At 41.4% G+C, this 21198-nt stretch overlaps 1 protein-coding gene across 3 annotated transcripts in view; it reads left to right on the top strand.

Moving 5' to 3' along the window:
• mybpc2a (myosin binding protein Ca) overlaps positions 1-21198 on the top strand; it is a 44495-nt gene that overhangs the window by 10236 nt on the left and 13061 nt on the right. The window contains exons 2-14 of one of the 3 annotated variants that reach the window (XM_041063112.1): positions 3166-3201; positions 3401-3409; positions 3544-3564; positions 9446-9460; positions 10145-10228; positions 10371-10519; positions 11252-11369; positions 11609-11657; positions 15111-15167; positions 15261-15427; positions 15683-15815; positions 17755-17879; positions 20753-20858. In XM_041063112.1, the coding sequence (XP_040919046.1) occupies positions 3166-3201; positions 3401-3409; positions 3544-3564; positions 9446-9460; positions 10145-10228; positions 10371-10519; positions 11252-11369; positions 11609-11657; positions 15111-15167; positions 15261-15427; positions 15683-15815; positions 17755-17879; positions 20753-20858 (1069 nt within the window). The remainder of the gene's footprint in view (positions 1-3165; positions 3202-3400; positions 3410-3543; positions 3565-9445; positions 9461-10144; positions 10229-10370; positions 10520-11251; positions 11370-11608; positions 11658-15110; positions 15168-15260; positions 15428-15682; positions 15816-17754; positions 17880-20752; positions 20859-21198) is intronic. The other 2 variants (XM_041063113.1, XM_041063114.1) reach the window with 2 other exon arrangements.

The raw sequence follows: 21198 nt of genomic DNA on the forward strand, positions 1-21198 counted from the left end.
AAAAATGAGTGCTGGGTATGGAACTGAGGAAACTTAAAGCTTAAATTCAGCCCTTTTTTAAAAAAAAAACTGGATCATGGCTTCCCATCTTTTCCTGACATAGTGGTCATGTATAGTCACGCTAGCAGTTTGATGGCAATGTCAGCCTGTTGGTCAGCTCGTCACTTTGGTCCAGAGTGAATGAAACACGGGAAGAGAGAGCGATTTAATCTCGAATTAAATGAAATTTAGCAGAGGCTCACGATCCCCACAGGATGAATCCGACTGACTTTGGTGGTGCCATGAATGTTCCACATGTTCAGAGGATAAACCATGAGGCTGCCATGTTAGCCTTACTTTCACTTTCACATAAATTCAAAAGCACTGGCCAGATACCCACCCTCACACTGTTAACTACCTTAACAGGGAAAAAAAAATAGGCAATGCTGAGCAGTGAAAAGCTTATAAATTAGATATGAAAGGATGATCCTGATAACATGTATACAATCCCTATATGTAATCATCCGTAGAGGAGGCGGGCAGTGACCTTGGCGGTCTAAAAATTCTTCTGTGGAAACTCAATTTACTGCACACGCAGTGTTGCTGGAAGAAATAGAGGAAAATGCAAAGTGATCGCTGAGAATCTCACTATCTTACCTCTTTGCACGCAGACAGCACGCCGCCGCAGGGTAAAGAGATATTATATCTCATGTTTGTTATAGCCAGCCTATGATGTTTTGTCATGATATTTCCTAGTTGTGATGTAAATAAAGAGGTTGTCATTTGGAATATAAATAAGGTTTTTTTTTTTTTTAACCATCCCTCAGAAATTAGCAAGTCTAATCTCCCCCAGCTCTTGGAAAGGTGTTTTTCCAATTTATGGTGTGACTGAAATATTTGTTTTATTCATGTATTGTTTAGGAGAGCTTACACTGACTTCTGAGAGTTCAGAGTTTTTGCATCAGCCACAGTGACACCTTTAATCAGCGCTGTTAGAGCTGTTTAAAATGTCACGTCGCAGATACCGCTCCTGAGGCTCAAAACAGTCAAATCAAAGTTTCCGAGACTCAGTATCTTTCCCTCAAATCTCGACACCAGCGAACCAGAACTCTCATCTGAGATTCTTACATTGATGTGCAGCCGCTCCACTGACAATAAATGAGACTCTGACTCTGACAACTGAAACTGTTACATCTAAGAAAGTTTTGTGTGTTTTATTTTTTTTTAACCCTGGAAATGCTCCGTCGCCATCAAACAATGTCAGAGTAATGTCACACTCACCTCTTCCTTCTTTCCTGCTTCATACTGGTTTGTATTAGTATGACATTACAGGTGTAGGGGCTGGGAAAGCTCTTGTGTCTCATCTCTGATAACAGGAGATGAAAGGATGTGCTCAGTGAAACAGAGCAAACTGTCCTCACGCCTTTGTATAATTCCAAAAAATAAACTCAAAATGCAAAAAGCTGCAGTCAGAGGAAGATGCATTTCTGAGACACAAGACTGATCTTTGAGCAGATACATTTAATTTGACTTTGATGTCATGCTGAGGGGTTTTATGGCGTTTATTAACAGTCTCTCATACAAAAATTTCCTCTCAGAATCGGTAATACTCCGTTCGGATTAGCGAGACACCGATGGGACTGATCGTCTGGCACTCACTTTTTGAATTTCAGGTCGTTTTTTGGGAAAAGGGTTATATTATTAATCACACATATCTGAAACAGCAGGGGTCTGTTTCCATGGTGATTTTATGACATTTACTTAAAGTCCCCATTTGTCTCTCTCGAGGACTGTTTCTCAGAAACAAACCCTCCTCCTGTCTTCTGTTATGCCGTGACAAGTGAGAGATCAAATCCTGCTTGTAAACACCTTGAAATCAAGGTAGAACAGCCAACGAAAAACTGAGGACCAGAAGAACACCTGAGTAATCTGAAATTCAGACACTCCCTCTCCTCTGATTTACATTAGGAGGGCGGGATAGATGCTACAGCAGGAATCTAAAGAAAGTTTTTACTGCCTGGTGCGTCACGGATCCCCTCTTGGACTAAAGTGCTGAGGGAGGCATTAACAGATTGCTGTCTGAAAAACAAACCTTATCCAAAATAGAAGTGTTGCCCCCCCACCACCAGTGTGCCAGACATAGTGTGCCAGCCTTAAGTACTAGCAGAGCGCCAAGGCCGAGCCTTGATATCTTAGACCCGCTGTTAAGTAGGCTCATGGGACACTTGCTGTGCAGTGCCAGTTGTGGCTTGTTGTTGGTGGTTTGGAGAGATGATAGCTGTCAAGATGATGTCCTCATTCATTTCAGGGGCTCAGCCCTTTAATTCGCTTCGCTGCCTCAACCGTACCTCCCCGGCAAAGCAAGCCACTGAAACCTTTTTTAACATTTAAACAGGGGCCCTAACGAGGGAAGAGACCTGTGAAATTAATGAAAAAGACGGCTAAGATGTGAACGCTGCCAACGCTGAATTATTACTGTGCAGCCATGTGCCGTAGTTTGTCTGGCAGACAGAAACTCAGGCCTAATCTGCCATCTCATTAGACACCCTTGAGCTTCTAAAGTAACCTAGATCTGGGATCCTGGAACTTTGATGTACTTATCCTATCAAAAGCATTTTTGTCTTGAGGCCGCCCCTTTCAGATTTTTTAAGCCCAATTATTCCTCATGATCGCTGAAAAACTTGCTTATATTTATCTCAGCCTCACTCTTTCTGTAAACCCGTGCCTCATCTGAATCACACACTATTCCCCTGCTGAAATCCAGTACTCTCACTTTTGCCAGAGGCAAACCCTACAGAGATCGAGGGGAGGTGCACAAACCAAGGTTGCCTGAATGTAGATTCTATGTGCGGGTGCTCGTGAATGTGTGTTTATGTTAAACTAAAACGAACTATTAATTTTAAAGTTTATATGTTGTGCATTTTTGTATATTTGTGTATATAAAAAAGCATGATAGATAGCGTTGTAGATAAGCAGAGTGGTGAACAAATGCCCTCAGATATGTATAGAAATGATTATTAGTTACTGCCTCCTGAGGATTCAGATCACAAGATGCAGCTCTTTAAACAGTTTAGTGAGTCTCCGCTCTTAAAGCTGTGACTTTCCAAACACTGTGCTGCTGGTGTTGTATGATATGAAATAATGAGGATGTACAAATTAATTTACATAATTGTTGTTTAATTGCAGCAGCCAAGGGCGATAAGGCTGCAGCAGCCCCTGCTGGTAAGTGTCTTCACGACATCTAATCTCATCCCACAAGCTGTGCTGCAGAAATCCAATTTATTTTTGAGTTATGCATACAGTAATCAGCTATTATACAATTAAACTACTATGGCTACTGAAATACAGCTGTTTTAATAAAAGCTTCTCATAAAGATTGTTTAATTTTCTGATACATTCTTCTTGTTTCTCTTCTTTTCAGACAAGAAGGGTAAGAAAAACACGCCGCATTCAGTGTGTGTGTGCACCATAGATGTAACTGTCTATACATCATCATCATCATCCTCATCATCCTCATCCTCATCATCCTCATCTGCAAAATAATGTGTCTTTCCCCTCATTCAGAGAAGCCGGCAGAGGAGGAGGGTAAGATTTAAAGATCAAACAAACACAGAAGCAGTGAACTTCTGTGGTGATGGAACTGAGTGTGGAGATGCATGATCCCCACTGTGCCGCTGCTACACACACACACACACACAACACACACAACACACACAACACACACACACACACACACACACACACACACACACACACACCACACTTTCATAGTCTTTTATTAGCACTAAGGACATGTTATGAGTTTATTTTAAGCACCAGAGTTGCTAATTAAATCAGGTGTTAGGAGCAAAATAGAAGGTGTTTAATATATATGTAAGCCTCACTCTATGTGTATATGTACACGTATGCACTGAATGTGGGTGTGTATGTGCGTCTGACTTTCCTATTCCAGCTTGGGTATACGTAATTCTTCAAATGTATACGGTACATGCAAATTAATCTTTCACGTTTGTCCTTCAGCTACCATTGTAAAAGTGTCTTGTTAGCAGTGTTAGCATTCCATATTTAAACCTTACGGGTGCTGACTATGGCTGAGGGCTTTGGCCAGTGCAATTCTTCGTTAGATAAAATGCTATTTTAAAAAGGTTGTTTATCACATTGAGACAATGCACTGGAGGGAAAAAAAACTCTGGTTCACTGCTTATTTATTTACAGAGTATGTTTTCACTTTTTCACTTCAGATTTAATGAACTCATCTAAAGTCCATTGTGTTGTAAAACCATTCTGTAAAATGTTTTAATCAAGTTAAAGGAAAGCATTCTTTATCCACCACGTCAGTGAGAGCCAAACATAATGTTTTGATGTCTTTTTCTTTACAATCCAAGAGCAGCAGTTCTTTTTTTTATGTCCTCACCACTTTGTTTTGTGGTTGTCTTGGTAGACCAGAAAGCAATGTGGCCGCAGGACTTATTGTGCAGCTCTTCACTGGCAGTGGTTGAAGAAGTTTTCAGATCTTTCGCTTAAAAAAAAAAGAGGCACCACCCCGAGGTAAAGTCCTGTATTTACAGAAAATGTACCTGAAGTATCTAAAGTAAAACTAGAACAGCAGAATGAATCCTGTCAGCGTGATGCTTTATTATTGGATTTTTATTACAGATGCATCTGTTTGAAGTATGTAGTTGCTGTAGTGTTTTTTAACCGCTTAAGGAAAAGATAACTCTCACCCTGCTGTAAGATGATACTGTTTTGTGTTTGTGAGAAGGAGGTCTGAGACAGACCGAGGATGGCAGCCTGTTTTCTCTCATTTCAGCCCGAAAATCTTGACCTTTTAAAGTTCAATCCATCGCTGAGGGAAATGCATTCAGCTAAATGTGTGAAATAACTGTGTGTGGGTTTAGTAGCCCACAGCACTGTAGCTGCATGAAATATGAACTGCATGTGCTGTGTGTGTACTGTACGTACAGTGTGTAGGTATAGATCATGTGGAATCCTGTGCTGTGCCGCAATATCGCATATTTTTTTATGTGACAAGCACCAGAATACACAATATATATGCATGTTTATGGAGATTTGCTCTGCCAGGAGCTCTTAAAAGTAATAAGTAATGAGTCTCCTGAGAAGAAAATCTGCTTTGTTGTGCATTTGTGTGTCGAGTCCCTGTGTGAATATGTACTGCTTCAATTCACCTTGTTTGATTAAATGTCAATTTATACTTTGGAGCAACTATAATAGAGGGTATGAGCAAGAAGGTTGTACATGTGTTTCTGTGTGTGTGTGTGTGTGTGTGTCTGCAAGTGCAATGATGAGGCAGAGCAGTGAGTTACACTGCTCAGTTGTGTCTTTGAAGGGGAACAGTGGCCAACCCACAGTAACAACTAATGAAAGCTAATGTTTATGATACAGTACTATCCACCCTGTCTGCTAAAAATGACATTTATATACGACTAAACTGCAACAGCAAGTTGTATTAAAGAACAGGGACCGTCCGCCCCTAAAAAACAACCCTGGGGGTCATTTGTGCAGCAGCTTATTATGACGCATAATCACGTTTTATCGTTAGGCGACTTCATGCGGTGACAGTAATTACTACAGGAGCAAAGGAGGAAGTCTGGTGATGTTGTATAAAGAGCGATAGTTAGGAGGTGAGGGTGGATGGATGGGTCAACAAAACACAGAACTTTGACATGGGAGACTTATTACTGAGACCACTTAGGCTGTACTAACGGCCGTGGATTGATAAGGATGGGTTGGTGGTTGGCAGGTGTATAAAGTGAACGTCACAGTCTCGCCTGTGGTTTAGGCAACAAAAGCACTTTGGTTAAGTTTGGGTAGAGATCATGGTTTTGGTTAAATGTGCATAAACACAACGAGTCTGAAGTCACTGTGAAATTTTTCTGTATTAAACCAGAGAGAGTGTGAAGCAGAGAGAGTCTGAGCAGAACCATAAAATCATTTAATGGTGCTGTAGTCACTACAACTGGGTATTGTACTGCCAGATCAAATATACATTACGTTTTCTAAGAAGAGACCTGATCTGTAAAGGGACCTGAGGACAGTCAGGCCCAGCCCGAACACATCTGAGGATAATAGGCCCGATCCACAAAGTGGTCAACCCCGAACACCAGCGCTGACACAAGTACGACGCTGCTCAAATTAAGCTGTATAAAGCCTTTTGTGTCTCCAGTGGGAGCTGCGTGAAATCTGATAAATGTCCTCACGTCACACAAAATCTGGGCGAGCGGAGTTAGAGAGAAAAGGAAGAGTTAGGAAGAAGTGAGCTTACTCACCAAGAGGAGCCATTAGGACGTTCAGTGGGAGCTGCAGTCTAAAGAGAACAGTAACTTTGCATAATGTTTAACAAAAGTGATAATAAAAGGTGCAACTTCTATAGATTTTCTATCTCATTTTAAATACACAGGCACATCATCATTTCAGATTTCATTGCTGCGTTGCCCAGAAATTAAATTATTCAAAATGGCCGCTGTTCCCCTTTATGCTATTATGTCACCTCCACTGGCAGAGATGCAGCCTGCTGAAGAGGATAAGCTCTGTCCTGGCTAAATAGTTTTGTATGTGTGTGTATGAATGTGTGTGAGAGTGTGTGTGTGTGTGTGTGTGTGTGTGTGTGTGTGTGTGTGTGTGTGTGAAATCTCATTGTGGCTTTACTCATCTGTTAAATTAAACATAGATTTATCTCTAAAATGATCAATATTACTCACAGAGCCATCGCCGGCTCATGAAGCAAAGTGTTATTCTGTCATACTTGTGTGTGTGTGTGTGTTTGTGTTGTGTGAGTGTGCATACGTGAACGCACAACATTAAAATCTGCATTACCACTTATTTGGTCCAGTTCATCTGCTTTACCGGTGCTTATTCTTCATTAACAGATGTCCAGCCCGCTGTAGGTAAACGCTTTGCTTTATCATGGGTGTGTGTGTCTGTGTATTAGTGTTTGTACTGTGTGTGTGTGTGTGTGTGTGTGTGTGTGTGTGTGTGTGTGTGTGTGTGTGTGTGTGTGTGTGACGATACTGTAGTTGTCTCAGTGAACAGGCTTATATATCGTCTTTAATCTGATCTTTGTTGAACAGCTTTTTTATTCATAATCACACACACACACGCACACACACACACACACACACATTAACACACACGGGATGTGTTTTAACCCTTCATCGCCCACATGACTAATTTCCATGTACCAACTGTTTCTTTTCATCCAGTGAACAATGAGTCTGGGGATGGTAAGGAAAAGACACGACACACTATTTCCCAGCCTGCCTGTGCTTCCCGTTTTTGTGCTTGTTTTGTGTAAACCAGCGTGTGTGTTAGGGTACCTACCTGTCAGCGAGTGTGGCAGACTGAAACTCGTCCTCCCTGAAGCCTGGGACTGCTCTGGTGATGGGCGGTACTCAGATCATACGTTTGTCACTCAGCAGATGGCGTCATCATTTTTTGCAGCGATGTAGTTTAGGCTTGAAAGTTTTCTGGACATTGAGAGTAATAATAATCACAACATTAACTTTTATCTTTGCACCAAACAAAAGTGGCAAAGTGCCACACGGCGAATAGATGAAGGAATGTAAAACAACAGGATGAAAACGATGCAAAGACTCAAACGCAGCTCGAGTCACCGCAGATTCATCAGATAAACTGTCAGATGAAACAAGCCGACAGTAAAATTAGTAAAAATACAAACAGACAACACAGAAGCTCATGACAGCATCCTGCAGTAAAAGCATCCGAGAGAACGTTTGAGTATTTTACATGTGAAATGAACTTGAGTCTGAAGTGAACTGATGAGGTCTGGGTTATAAAAAGTGATATGTCCTGCCTGTGCTTCTGTTGGGCCTTTATATCTGTGGATATATTACATCATACTACTGCTGAAGAATGGTTCATTTCTTTACAGTATCTGTACAGTTTGAGCTTGAAGGAATCTGAGACACTGTGTGTTCTGTCTGGTGGTGCTCTGATGATAAATTGATGACATACTGAATAAGTAATAACTGTGAAATTACACTACTATACATTCTATGTATAGACCTATGTTTTATGGATGGATTGGATAGATAGGTTACTATTTTAATGTGGTAATACCCAGTTCACAGGTCCATAAATTCCAGATAATTTCCTAATAATTTCCTTGGAAGGTTCCTGGAAATAGCTATGTAATTTGGAACTAATTAAAAGTAAAATACAGTGTTCAACTGGTAAACTACCACAGAATCAACTAAAATAAAGTGCTGAGTTAGTGAGCCTTAGATTGTGGCAATGCTACGGTTAAGGTTTGGATAGACTGACTTGGTTATGTTTAGGGAAAGATCGTGATTTGGGTTAAAATAAATAAATATATGTCGTTTTTGAGCATTTGCTGAAATCACTGACATTTTTTATTTTTTTTGGGACGGCAGTCTCAAAGTAAACTTGAACTCTGTTTCTGTTCTCCCAGAAAGAAGGACCAAATTAGAGTTAATTCCAAGAAAGGTTCTAAAAAGGATTGGGAAATTTCGAGGAAATCGAGGACACTTATTATAAAGTAATAGGTTTCCTATTATAATGTGGGTTGTTGCAAATCATCAGATTTGCAGAACGGTTTCACTCAATTAGTCCCAGTAGGCTTTCGTCCAAGATCCAAACATTCCCAGAGCCAAGGACAGTGTCTGGAGTTAATTTCACTTAGCAACCCTCATCCCAAACACAGCAAGTATCCAGTGTGACATAAATAAATGAGAGTGTAAACATTCAAAAGTGTCCCCTGCGTGCCATTCCAGGATCGGCTTTACCCACTTAGCATTCTAACTGAAACCTTTTAAATCATCCTGAACATCTGAACTTGGATCTGTCCTCAGGGGCACTTTTGATTAAAAGATCAAATTAACTGAGCCCATAAAAGCAGAGAGAGAGGAGGAGGCGCCGACGGTGTGGCTCTCTGAATTTATGGAGGCGCATGACCTTATCTGACACGTGACCCTGGATCCATTCTCTCAGCAACTGCTCTCATCCAATGGATGTCCACCCAGGGCCCTACTCACTCTACTTGATTGGTCGTCCGATGTGGCTTTGTCCATAAACCCTCTTCTGTGAAACTTAACAGTATGTCTGATTCAGACTGCTCCAGAAACAAGAATTTAAATCATGTACATTACGAAGAGTTAACAACCACCTGACTTTAGCACAGTGAAAGTGATTTTTGAACTTGACTGTTGAAGACATAACCAATTAACAGTTGTGTTTTTTCTGTAAAAGTAAAAAAAAAAAAAAAAACAGGATTTGTTAATTAGAGTCAGAGAAAGAAAGATGTGTTTCTTGGAGTGTGAGAGCACGTTGATTTAATGTGTGAGTGTTCCTCACCTGAAGTCAAGATTATCATTCGGCCAATTAACGCTTGTGTTTAGCAGCACAGCACAGATACTGTACAGACTGACGTGTTCCCCGCTCTTTCTCTTTTTTTTCCCCTCCGACGCAGAGTTGCCTCCTGATGGTAAGAGAAATGAATACGTTAGCTTTTCTGTAAAGCATATCAACTGACAAGCAAACACCTTACAGAGGTTACATCAATTTACTTGCAAAAGAAACAAGTGAACGGATAAAAGAGCAGCTCATTTTTTATCGCCAAGATAAGAGCTTACAGCTGCAGCTTATGTTCTGTCAGGGTGGCAGAAGATTGCAGAGTCAACCCTAATGTGATGTCTTCAGAGGTGATCTGAGGAGTTTCTTTATTCCCTGGGGCCAGTCTGTTCCAGGGGGCCCCTTGGTCGCCTGTCATTTGTCAAAGGGTCCCAAATGGTTTATGCAGTGAAACAGCAAAGGCATTACGCAAACACGCTGAACGGTTCTGCCTCGTGGAAAGACTGTTGCTCATTTTCAGTGCTAAATAACCGTAGAAAAGGAACAGATCCCTGTGCTCACAGGGTGGAATTTACCGATTTGAGACTTCATCTCATCAAATTACACTTATGAAGTTTCCCAGATGATCAGCAAATAGGTATTTCACTGTAAAAGCACTGGGATTTAGGAGACTGCTGATTTGGTGGTTTGCTTGGTCGCCTCGTCTTCTGTTGTTGTCCACAATCTGTTTGTTGTGTCTTTATCTGAGTGCTGCCCAGATCACGTTTTCCTGTTTTAATTTGTTCTTTGTGATCCCTCTATGTAACACACAACACAGAGCATGTACCAGGGGAGGATCCTCAGCTGTCCGAGCTGACCGGTCTGTTTGTGCTGAAGCCGGAGAGCGTCACAGCAACAAAAGGTCTGGCAAAATCACTGGTCGTAAAAATCCTGAATTATATCCAAAATGAAAGGGGTGGCCCGCTTAACGCCAAATTTCAGGAGGAATGCGGACAGTTAATCTATTCTAATTAATCCCTGCATTTCACTGCTGTTCTCGGCAGGAAAGGACATCACGTTTGTGGCTAAAGTGGACTCCTCAAGCTTAACAAGGAAGCCGAGCATGAAATGGCTGAAGGGGAAGTGGCTCGACCTCGGAAGCAAAGCGGGAAAGCACCTGCAGTTCAAAGAGTCCTATGACAGGAACACCAAGGTATGCATGTTCATACCATGTGTGTGTCACCATGATGGACTGCCATGAAATTTGTTTTTTTAAACCAAAGCAGTGAACATTCAGCTCTACAATCCTACAAAACTGTGCTGTTCCAACTCATTTCTGTGAGACCAATTTGCAAAAACATGCAGTGTTATTGTTGTGAAGATAAAAAAACAACAACTCTGAAAAAACATTTACACCATAGCCCACTAGAGTTCGTCATTAAAACTTAAAGGATATTCTAATACGGCTAATAATAAACACATTTATGTATGCCTGTGTATTATTTAATCAAAATGAACGAAGAAAATTGGAATCAATAAACAGAGGACCTTCCAAGACAGCTAATGTAGTATAATTGAACAACTGTGCAACAAATGAGTCTCACAATCAAAACAATTGATCTTATGATGGCACTTTTCAGAGGCATGTAGTTTTTGTGATTATTTTAGTCAATGTTTGTATATAGAACTGCATACAAAATAGAAAACCACACAAACATTCACCGAATGTTATGATTTAATCAACCGTTTCCCCTCCATCTCACAACAGCCAACGTCGGCCCAGTGGCTTTATCAGCAAACCAATATCGGTCCAACTGTGTTGTTTGTATACCCCGTGCGTGTTTGTGAGCACGTACTGCATATCGGTGCATGTACGTGTGCGTGTGCATGGGCGTTCATTTAATTGTGTGTATTGCTAGCATATCATCCCCTCTCTTTCTGTCAGATCTACACTTACGAGATGAGCATCATCAAAGTAGTGGATGGAGACGCAGGTGGCTACCGCTGCGAGGTCACCTCCAAAGACAAGTGCGACAGCTGCACATTCGAAGTCTCCGTGCAGGGTAGGTCCTGAGACAGACACTTAATCACATTATTGTCATCTTCCATCCAGCACATCCACCATTACTATATAACTGGCTTTGTCAGCCAATAACTCAGTGAGTGCGATACACATTAGGTCCTATCATTTAGTGGCCTAGCGAGGTCATCAGTCCATTATTCCTTTGCTGCTCAAGCCTGCTGTATAATGAATTAACCCAGCACAGCTCTCACCAGTCGTTCTCCTTCTGTATGGTTTCAGCTGTACAAGACGAGCAGCAGGACAACATCTTGGAGGCGTTTAAACGATCGTGAGTGTCAGTGTCGGCGAGGGTCTACTCAACATGTCACCCATCACACTGTCTCCCATATGCTCCTCTGTAGATCCCTGCCTCTGGGCAGCTGTCAGTCTCAACAAGTGTTTCTGCCCGTGTGTCTGTCTATCTCTCAGTTATAGCTGACTTTGTACAAGTCAGTCTCTCTGTCACATTTCAGTGCGTCTGCCGCCTTGCTGTTTTGCTTCACCTGGAGTCCCTCATGGTTTAGCGTCTTATGCATTTCGTCACGTCTTGGTGACAGTCTCTCAGGGGACTTTTTCTTTTTTTTATATGCATCTCTGTCCCTTACTATCTATTCCTGTCTCTGCTCCTGTCTGTGTGAAGTGTATCTGTGTATGTATCCTGTGACTGTGTAGTTTTTTAATGTTTTCTTTTTTTTTTAAATTTCAGCCTGTATACTGTACGTGTGCTGTGTGATCGTGAATCAGCTGACGCCTTCGCACTGACACCTTGAGTCTCCATATTTGTAATTTGTGCTTAAAAATATAATTTCCTTTCCTCATTAGAGCTCGAGCAGAAAGGCACAGGTAAGATGAGAAACACAACATGTAAAAAGACAGCGTCATATTGTGCTTTAGACAGGATGTCAGAGTGCTTATTTGCAGAATGCTGACATGAAGGAGAGAGAGAGGGCAAGGAAGAGAGGTTAGTGTGATAAATGAAAAGTGAAAAGTTGGTTAAAACTCAAATATGTTGCTGGAGAGATAATGGATGAGTGTGTTAAACACCTTATGTGGAGGCACAGCCTCCAGAAGGTAAGCATGGAGGATCTTATTTCCAATCTGATCCTCATCTGTGTGTTTTCTCCTAACCTGTATTCAAGAAGCACAACCAAATACATGTGATCTGAAACGATTCTTTAAGACAGTGATTCCCAACCGGGGGTACTTCTGCAGCTGCCAGGGGGTACGTGGAGAGTGCTCAACTAATTTAACAAAATAGAAAATGTGAATTAATTAAAAAAAAAATCCAAATGAATTAGCCAAAAGTAATAGAGAAACAGCTGAACAGCTAAAAAATAGTGAATTAAAAGTATAGATAAATGGCTGGAATAGTTAGCTAAAAGCAAAGGATAAGTGGCTGGCTAAAGGTTATGGATAAGTGGCTGAAACAGAAAGCTAAAAGTATGGATCGGCAGTTGAAATACCTCATCTGAGGGGAAACATTAGACAAAGAAGGTTGGGAACCACTGTTTTATATACTCACTCTTACTCACACATTATTTCTCTGGTCCTTTTTTTTTTTTTTTTGTTTAAATTCCGGACATTAACGTACAGTATGTTAGACCAAGTTCTCCATCTTATGCCCCGGGCATATTAGGCTATTTTTTTTTTCCTCATGTTGTCCTTTGGTTGACTGGTTAGCCAGCTGAAAAGGCTTCAAAGGGAAACAGAACGTATTCAGCGGAATACATACTGTATGTTGGCACTGCAGCCTGTTCGTGTTTCTCACACGGTGTGGGGAGCTGTGTTTTAAAATATCTCAAGCTTGCATTCGCATCATGCCAGAGTATGTTTTCTTGAGAAGGCAATGTGTACAAGCCTGTCAGAAAACATGCAGCATTTAAACTGTATGTCATGACAACGCCACACACAGATGAATGCCAAAATACAGGAAACACCAAGTGGTGTCATGTGGGAACTGATGTGTAGACAACTGAAACTAAACTTCATCACAAACAACAATGTAAAGCATTTGTCAACATACAGTGACAGAAAAGTGGCTCAGGTTTGACAAGGGGAGCCTGGGTGTCGTGTGCAATTTCTGATTTTTTCAGTTGGAGTCAAGAAAGGCTGAACACTGGAGGTCAAGACATTTCAGCCTCAGTTCTACAATCTCCAAGTTTGTGTCACTGACACTTGGAAACTTGGCAGAAAGTAAAGTTTGCAGTTTATGTTTTCGAGGTCAGCATCGGCTATACTTTTAAAACAACAACACTCTTCCTCCACCTTCCTGCAACATCTGTCTTTGATAACGTGGCGTTGATGGCGGTCTCTCAATAGCGCTGAAGTAGTTGTTATGGCCTCAGTGCACCACCACAACACCGCTTTCATGCTCACTCGACCATTTGGTGATCATGCGTGCCCTGTGAATCAGGGCATTATCACCCTGGGAGAAGTTACTCCCATCGGGATGGCAAGGATAACATAGATGGATGTTATCCTTGGATGAACTGTTCATGCATGGGACAAACATGATCACTCAGAATGGCTTTGAATTTATTGGCATTTATCTTGCTTTCCGAGGGGTTCAATGAGCCTCAACCATGCCAGCAAACTACACTCCATACTGTAAAGCAGCTGCCAAAACCGTTCACTGTGGAAAACAGCAAGCACTCGAGCCTGTAGACATTTATTGGCGCGTGCCACATATAGTACTTGTCACCTTGTTGAGTACGAGAGGGTGACTGATGACTCAAGACCACGTGAATTTTTCCCATCACTTGCAAATGCGCATGTGAGGAGTAATAAAGGTTTTATGCAGTGAAATACAACCAAACCCCCCCACCCCACACACACAAACATACACACCACCACCAAGTTCTCAGCATACTATTCTGCATGAAACTGCCATTTTTTTCTTGAATCTCGAGTGTGTACTTCCATTTACTGATGCATACATAACGTCACCTTTAGCGACATCTGTGCTAACAACACTTCAGCCATCTTTAAAAGCCCGCACAATCGGATTGCATTTCAGTCATAAAGAATGTTTCATCACTCTCTTAAGAGTCTGTGAGATCTTTTATTTGAACCCCAGGAGCCAAAATACAGGGAAACTACAGTACGTTTGCTGCCTGAGGATTTTTTTTTTTTATATACGATACTAATCATGAAATGTTATTTGCTTTTTCAGCCACCTTCAAGAGGAACAGCCTGATTTAAATGTCCTTTATATTTCTCATACTTGAATTCTTTTTTGCTTGTGCTTCCTGTGATATGTACACTGTTTCTGTCTGAACAGTACGCCGTGTTGCTTATAGCTTATTTCTGTCATGTCTGTTGCTTACATGCTGCTTGTCTATTGTGATTTCTGTCACTTGAATATAGGGCATGATGGTAGCTTGTAGTCCTCATCACATGCTGTGCTCTATGTTCTCACACATCCTATTTTTGCATCTATCTGAACACAGGATGAAAAAAGGGTAAGCTTTAACAACAGACGCAAATTCATTAGAAGTCCACTGTGTGCTGTTGCATTAGCTCATGTTGTCTTTGTTGGGATTATAATTGTGTCTTGTAATTTCTGTGCCTATTTATGGGTCTGTGTAATGTGGAAGAAGAGGGAATTTGTTACTGAATGTATATCACTGACTCTGTTTTCTCACTATCCAACTGAACAGTGCTGTAAATAGCATAGGTTTATAAACCTGCCGTGATAATCCCCCAAATCTTTTTTCTTTTTTTTTTTTAATTTTAACTCCAGTGGAGATGCAGGTGAGGATGCTGGTGATCTAGACTTCAGTGCGCTGCTCAAGAAAAGGTAAGGTCATCCACATTTTCAGAGTTGCATCTTCCATCTTCAGCTTTCTTAAATTTGGTTTGAATCACAATCGTGTGAATCGCCCACAATCAGGGAGAAGAAACTCCAGGAGCCCAAAGAGGAAGTGGATGTATGGGAAATTTTAAAGGCGGCCAAGCCCTGTGACTATGAGAAGATTGCCTTTCAGTATGGCATTACAGACCTGAGGGGCATGCTGAAGAGGCTGAAGAAAATGAAGATGGAGACCAAGAAGAGTGACGGTGAGGAGCGAGGGAAGAGACAAGAGAGGGGTTATGAGGCAAAAGCAGACTGAGGCGGCAGGCAGGAAACGAGAGCTCTCTAAGGCAGCAGGCTGTAAATACCAGCAGCGTTTAAAGGCCTCGGGGGACAAGTTATATAGCTGGGACGACAGGTGGAATGTGTGCTAGCATATGCTTGTTGCTGGTTGGCACTTATGGATTATTTGACTATTAAAGCTGTGACTGAACTATACTAACAGGGCACTCTGTTGTCAGCTTTCCTGATGAAGCTGGATTCAGCCTACTCAGTGGAGAAGGGCAAGAAGATCCAGCTCACTGTGGAAGTGGCTGACCCCGATGCTCCAATCAAGTGGCTCAAAAACGGACAGGAAATCAAACCATCAGCCAAGTGAGCAAATTACTACTACGTAGGAGATGCACTGCAGTGTGTGTGCGCGTGTGTGGGAAATGTGTTTGCGTACTGGACCATGATGTTACAGAAGTATATGGTTAATCTCTGGGAATAAGGTTACCCTGTTCACAAAAATCTGCGTCATTACGCCATGACATTGCACATAAACAGAAAACCACTACAACGTCCTGTAAAAGATTAATTTTAAAATCTTTAGGAACAGCTCTGACTTAGGTATATGACTAACAGAAGATGTAAAGGCTAGTGTTGAGCGTCTTTAGCCTGCTGCGCTCTCTCCAGTGCTGTTGTTCGCCTCTTTGCTCTTTCCCCCTCCTCCTTCAAAGGCGTCTTTTGGTGTTTTATTGAAGAGAGTACAGCTGTTGCAAGTGCCCTTTTTTCAATGACTCCACCATCTGCCATTTTGAGTAGCTTCATGCTGTTCATTGAAAGTAAGGCAGCCCTCTTCCTGTTTTGATTAAGATAGTTACTGTGGGTTAGGGGACTTTTTTTTGCCCTGAGCAGAGCCTCCCAGGAGGCGCTTCCAGGCTGTGCACTGTGACCATTGAGCTCTAACAAATCAAATGTTCTAGGTTACAGACTTAGAGCCATTGGTATTAGGATTTTCCTTCCCTAAAATGAGCAAAGAGACAGCCTGAGACAATCCTGCTCTTTTTTGTTTCATTTAAAACAAACCACTCCTGGCTGAGAATCCTTTAAAGGTGATAAACTATGAATATGGTACAAGCTAGCAAAGATTTTACTAAGGCCAGTTAGGACCTTGTGTTTTACTGGTCGTAAGTGAGACTGAAAGAACAAAAGTGGCTTTGTGTGCTGTGTACCTGGAAAATGAGTTTCATTTTGTTTTCTATTGTCATTTTTACTGGGAACGATGCAGTACTTAGTAAGATAAAAACAGAAATTGATTTTTTAAAGACTGTTGTCTGTTCACATACAAATCACTAAAGTGAGCTTATTCCTTGGAGAAAACCTGGGAGATGAGGAAAAAAAAGCCCTTTGTCAGGATAAACTTCAGGCTCATAGCATTTCATTTTTTTTCTTCAGTTATTCAGTTCACAATTTAAGGTTTTCTCAAAAAAAGAGGTTATTTGAAAGTACATGTAATGGTCTAATGGATATTTTTTACTTTTGATTTTGTGTAAGTTACTGTTACAGGAAGATGCCTTGTTATATTTGTATATTTTGATGTTTGTAGTCCCATGCGGTGTGGACCAAATGTTTAATATGACAGACAAATTAAAACTAACTAAAACATACTTTAAATGAACGGGATAATTGAGTTGGGTGTGGTCTGATACCTATATCAGCTAATATAGTGGGATAACATATTATGCATTAAGATATTGTGGATTATTAAAGGGGAACTGATTTACATCAAAATTCTGTTTCCAGGTTTTAGAGAGTACTCAGAGGTTTCTGCTGCGTACTAACATGGATGCCCCACAGCAGCTAACAGCACCCATTTACAGAATAAATACTAATTTATTGCGATTTTGATCATAAACACCGTCTTACTCCCAACATCTCTGTCAGCTCAGCCCTACAGCAGGTAACTATTCATTCAGTTCTCAGATTACACTCACTATTAATGACAGCTGCCACCCTGATTCTGATGATGTGAACGCCTGCAGCTCGTAACCATGGGAATCTCTCCCATCACTACCTTCTATTACGTGTGATGAGACTGTTGCATTACTGAAGGTCTGAAGGTCTGTACAAGAATGCGTGGATTATGTCTTGGTCTATAACTGTGAGTCACTCCGTTGTCTTCAGGCCCCCTTTGTCTCTGACTGTGTCTCGGATTTGCTGAAAGCAGTTATTCTCTCTCCCTCTCTCTTTCTTTGTCTCTTCGTCTGTCTCTCCTTGTTTGGTCTCTATCCTCCCCGTATAATCTTCCCCATCCTCCCCGTGCGTCCAGGTACGTGTTTGAGAGCGTGGGCAACAAGCGGACACTCACTATCAACAAGTGCAGCCTTTCGGATGACGCAGCATACGAGTGCGTGGTTGGGGAGGAGAAGTGCTTCACGGAGGTTTTTGTCAAAGGTATATGAGTCACTGTCTTTGGAGGAATCCTTCTTTCAGGAGGGAGAGGTTTTTCTGCTTGGTTTAGCAAATGCTGTCATTTGAGCGTTGAGAGGCTTGACAGCTCTGTTCCCTTCCTGTGTCTGTGTTTGTCATCTGTTTATTTCAATGCTTTTATGTCGCACAGTAGCACGCTGCGCTCTGTTGTCTGCTCACTCATTTTTAATGGGTGCGTGGCGTGTGAAATTTTTATGTTTTGTTTATTGTCATGTATCGTTGTCGTCGCGCTGTACGTATTAATGTGCTGTCACAGTTATTAGAGTTTGACTGAAATGTGTGTTTTTGAAGGCCAATTTGAACACTGCTCAATTGAAATATTAATATTTTGTGGTCATATTTAAGTTTTATATTTTATACCAAGATTTTCTAAAGAAGCACAAGTATTCAGTGTTTCTTGAACTAGTTATATTTGTGGTTTAAAGGAAAATTGTAAACGGGATATATAAGATCACTGCACTATTACTACTTTTTGGGAAACATTTTAAAGACACGCATATTATATATATCAAACTGAAAAGGGCCAACAGTATGTACTTAAACTAACTGTTTAACATCATATTGTTGTTGACGTACTCGTCTAACTCTTATTTCTCGATGGTCTCCTCTGTGTCCTTTCTTGTGAGTGGCTGTGAGAGGTTTTAATAGATGTAATTGGGTCTACTGCTGCTATATTAATCCCATGCTTTACTCTGTGTGCTCACTGCTGCCCATCCTGCTTTTACATTATCAGAGGCCGTGAACGAGGGTAAGCTCTTCACCACAGACACTTCTCCCATGCAGCTACAGCTTGTGTCTGTGTGTGTGTGTGTGTGCGCGCTCACGGATTAGTGTTTGTGTCCATGAAAAATATCATTCATGTAGCTGTTTGCAAACATCTACATCAGTACCTTTTATTGTTGATTCATCTTGACATAGTGAGGGCAGTGGGGAGTTGAGCAAATGACAGCCAGTCAAAACTAGCAGTCACAGTCCTTTTAAAAAAGACATGAAGTACTTAAGCAAAAGCTCGGGCTTTTGCTCTGTTGTGGTGTGAAGTGATTCTTGGTTGACTGTTGTGTTTCCACCACATGTCATCAAACACTCACAAAGCTGTGTGAAATGAGTAGCAACTGTCAGATGCAGACTCATGTAATGTCACGTTTCTGCATTAACTGGTGTGTTCGTATTTAATACTTTGCCTTAGTTTTTCTAAAATGTAAGTATTTACTAAGTTTGGCCATGTGGGGAAATTCACTTATTCGCTTTCTTGCAAAGAGCTTGATGCCACTTTCACGTAAATGGCAAATATTGGGCCAAAGCCAGCAGCCGGTTAACGTAGCATTGTATAATGACTGAAAACGGGGAAACAGCTATCCTGACAAAATCTGCACACCAGAATCTCTGTCTCATTTATTAACATGTTGTATCTCGTTTGTTTAATCCGTACGTGTGTGGGCCTATTTTTGGGCCACGTGCTCTGGTTTCTTGCCAACCTCTTGGTGCAGGCAAGGCTTCAGGAAGCCACTGTGCCCGAGCAAGGAAATAAATAGACACTGGTAGGCGGATTTGTCACCTTTGCACGAGTGAGGCCAGATGTTTACCCTGTTTTCAGTCTTTGTGCTAAGCTAAGCTATGATAAGCTGCTGGCTGAAGCCTCCTATATAATGAGAGTGGTGTTGATTTTCTCAGCTGCTGCTCAGCAAGAAAGCAAACAAGTGAATGATGTTCATTTTTTTAACTAAACACAATTACTAAGCAGTAGTTTGAAAACAGGCTTTGGTTTAAAATGATGATTAGAAAATATTTCACAGGTTTGATATTTAGGCCAAATCAGAGTTGTAGGTAAGTTTAGCTTTCATTCTGCATGCATACTGTTTTTCAGTATCAAACCACTACTTTCTTTTTTAGTTGTGTCTCCTCCACGTGTTCCTGAGGGAAACGAATTCCTCTCAGTTTTTTTTTCTTTTTAATGTGTAAAGGCCCCGAATTACACTGAGGACATCAAACTCATTTCACAAAACTTTTGTGAGGCCCGCAGTCAGATTGTACCTGTTACTGTGCTGCTGTGACTGTGGCTCGGAGAGCTTCTGGGATCTCCAGCTGAGGTTGGAGAGAATTGAGACGTCCGGAGGGGGACTGGATGCTGACGATGACAAATAGCTGAGGCTAGCAGAGCATCAAGCATCACACCGTGTGGTTACACAATGTGACTCCCACCACCTCAGGAGACTTGAAGTACCTTCCACCTCTGCAAGACAGGAGTGTTCGTGGCATTGATAAGGACTTCAGGAGCATATTATTCAAATTCAAAAAGACGTCCTGCACATGTTGTGTGTGTTTTCTGCTTATTGAGAACACTGATATACATGCCACCCACCACCCATCCACAGAGGAGGAAAGAGTACTAAAAGTTTTACCCGAACAAAGAGCGCTTGTGTGGAAAAACTATCAAATAAAATGAAAGCTTTAGCTACGAGGGGTGGACAATATGGCTGAGATCAATATCACAGAATTAAAAGGAGTATTTTTCCAATAAAATAAACAAACTGCTGTTCTGACTAATGGCATTTAGTTTAAACTTCCACTTAACTGTGTTTGACAGACTAAATTTTAGTGGAAATTAAGATTTTGCATGTGCCATAACTCAGCCTCAGGCTCAAACATTCACGGTTGTTTTGTTGTGTCCTGCGTTACTCATTCTGTTCACGAACTGATACCTTCCAGCCCTGTTTATCCCGTGTGCACTATACTTCTTTTATTCTCCACTCATGTTCATCGTCATTACAGTAGTACAGCTGACTCAGTACCCCGCTCTTGTTCTGCGGTATGACGTGTGGCTTTCTGTTTGTCCTCAGAGCCTCCAGTCACCATAACCAAGCTGCTGGATGATGTCCACACTGTGGTGGGTGAGAAGGTGGAGTTTGAGGTGGAAGTGTCCGAGGAAGGAGCCAACGTCAAATGGTGAGCTGGTGTGCCCGGTGGCTCGTTCACGCATTACTACACCTCAAAGTGCACCCGTCTAACAAACCTCCCCGCATGAATGAATAAACATGGAGACAAACGTTTGCAGGCTCTGTGAAACAACAGGAAAACGTCTGATGGGAAATGTTGGCACAACTCACGCAGTAGATTACTCATCATTATTGTGTGTCGGTCTTGAATGTTGCTTTCATTTCATAAAGGAAGAAATATTTTCAGGTAATAACAGCAACATTCATACAGTAAATGCCAAATATATAACTGTATGGTCGTACTGCCACTTGTTTAGGCTTCTTGTCAACATGGAAGTTGACATGTTTTT

Source organism: Toxotes jaculatrix, chromosome 18 (assembly GCF_017976425.1).
Source record: "Toxotes jaculatrix isolate fToxJac2 chromosome 18, fToxJac2.pri, whole genome shotgun sequence".
Lineage (NCBI taxonomy): Eukaryota > Metazoa > Chordata > Actinopteri > Toxotidae > Toxotes > Toxotes jaculatrix.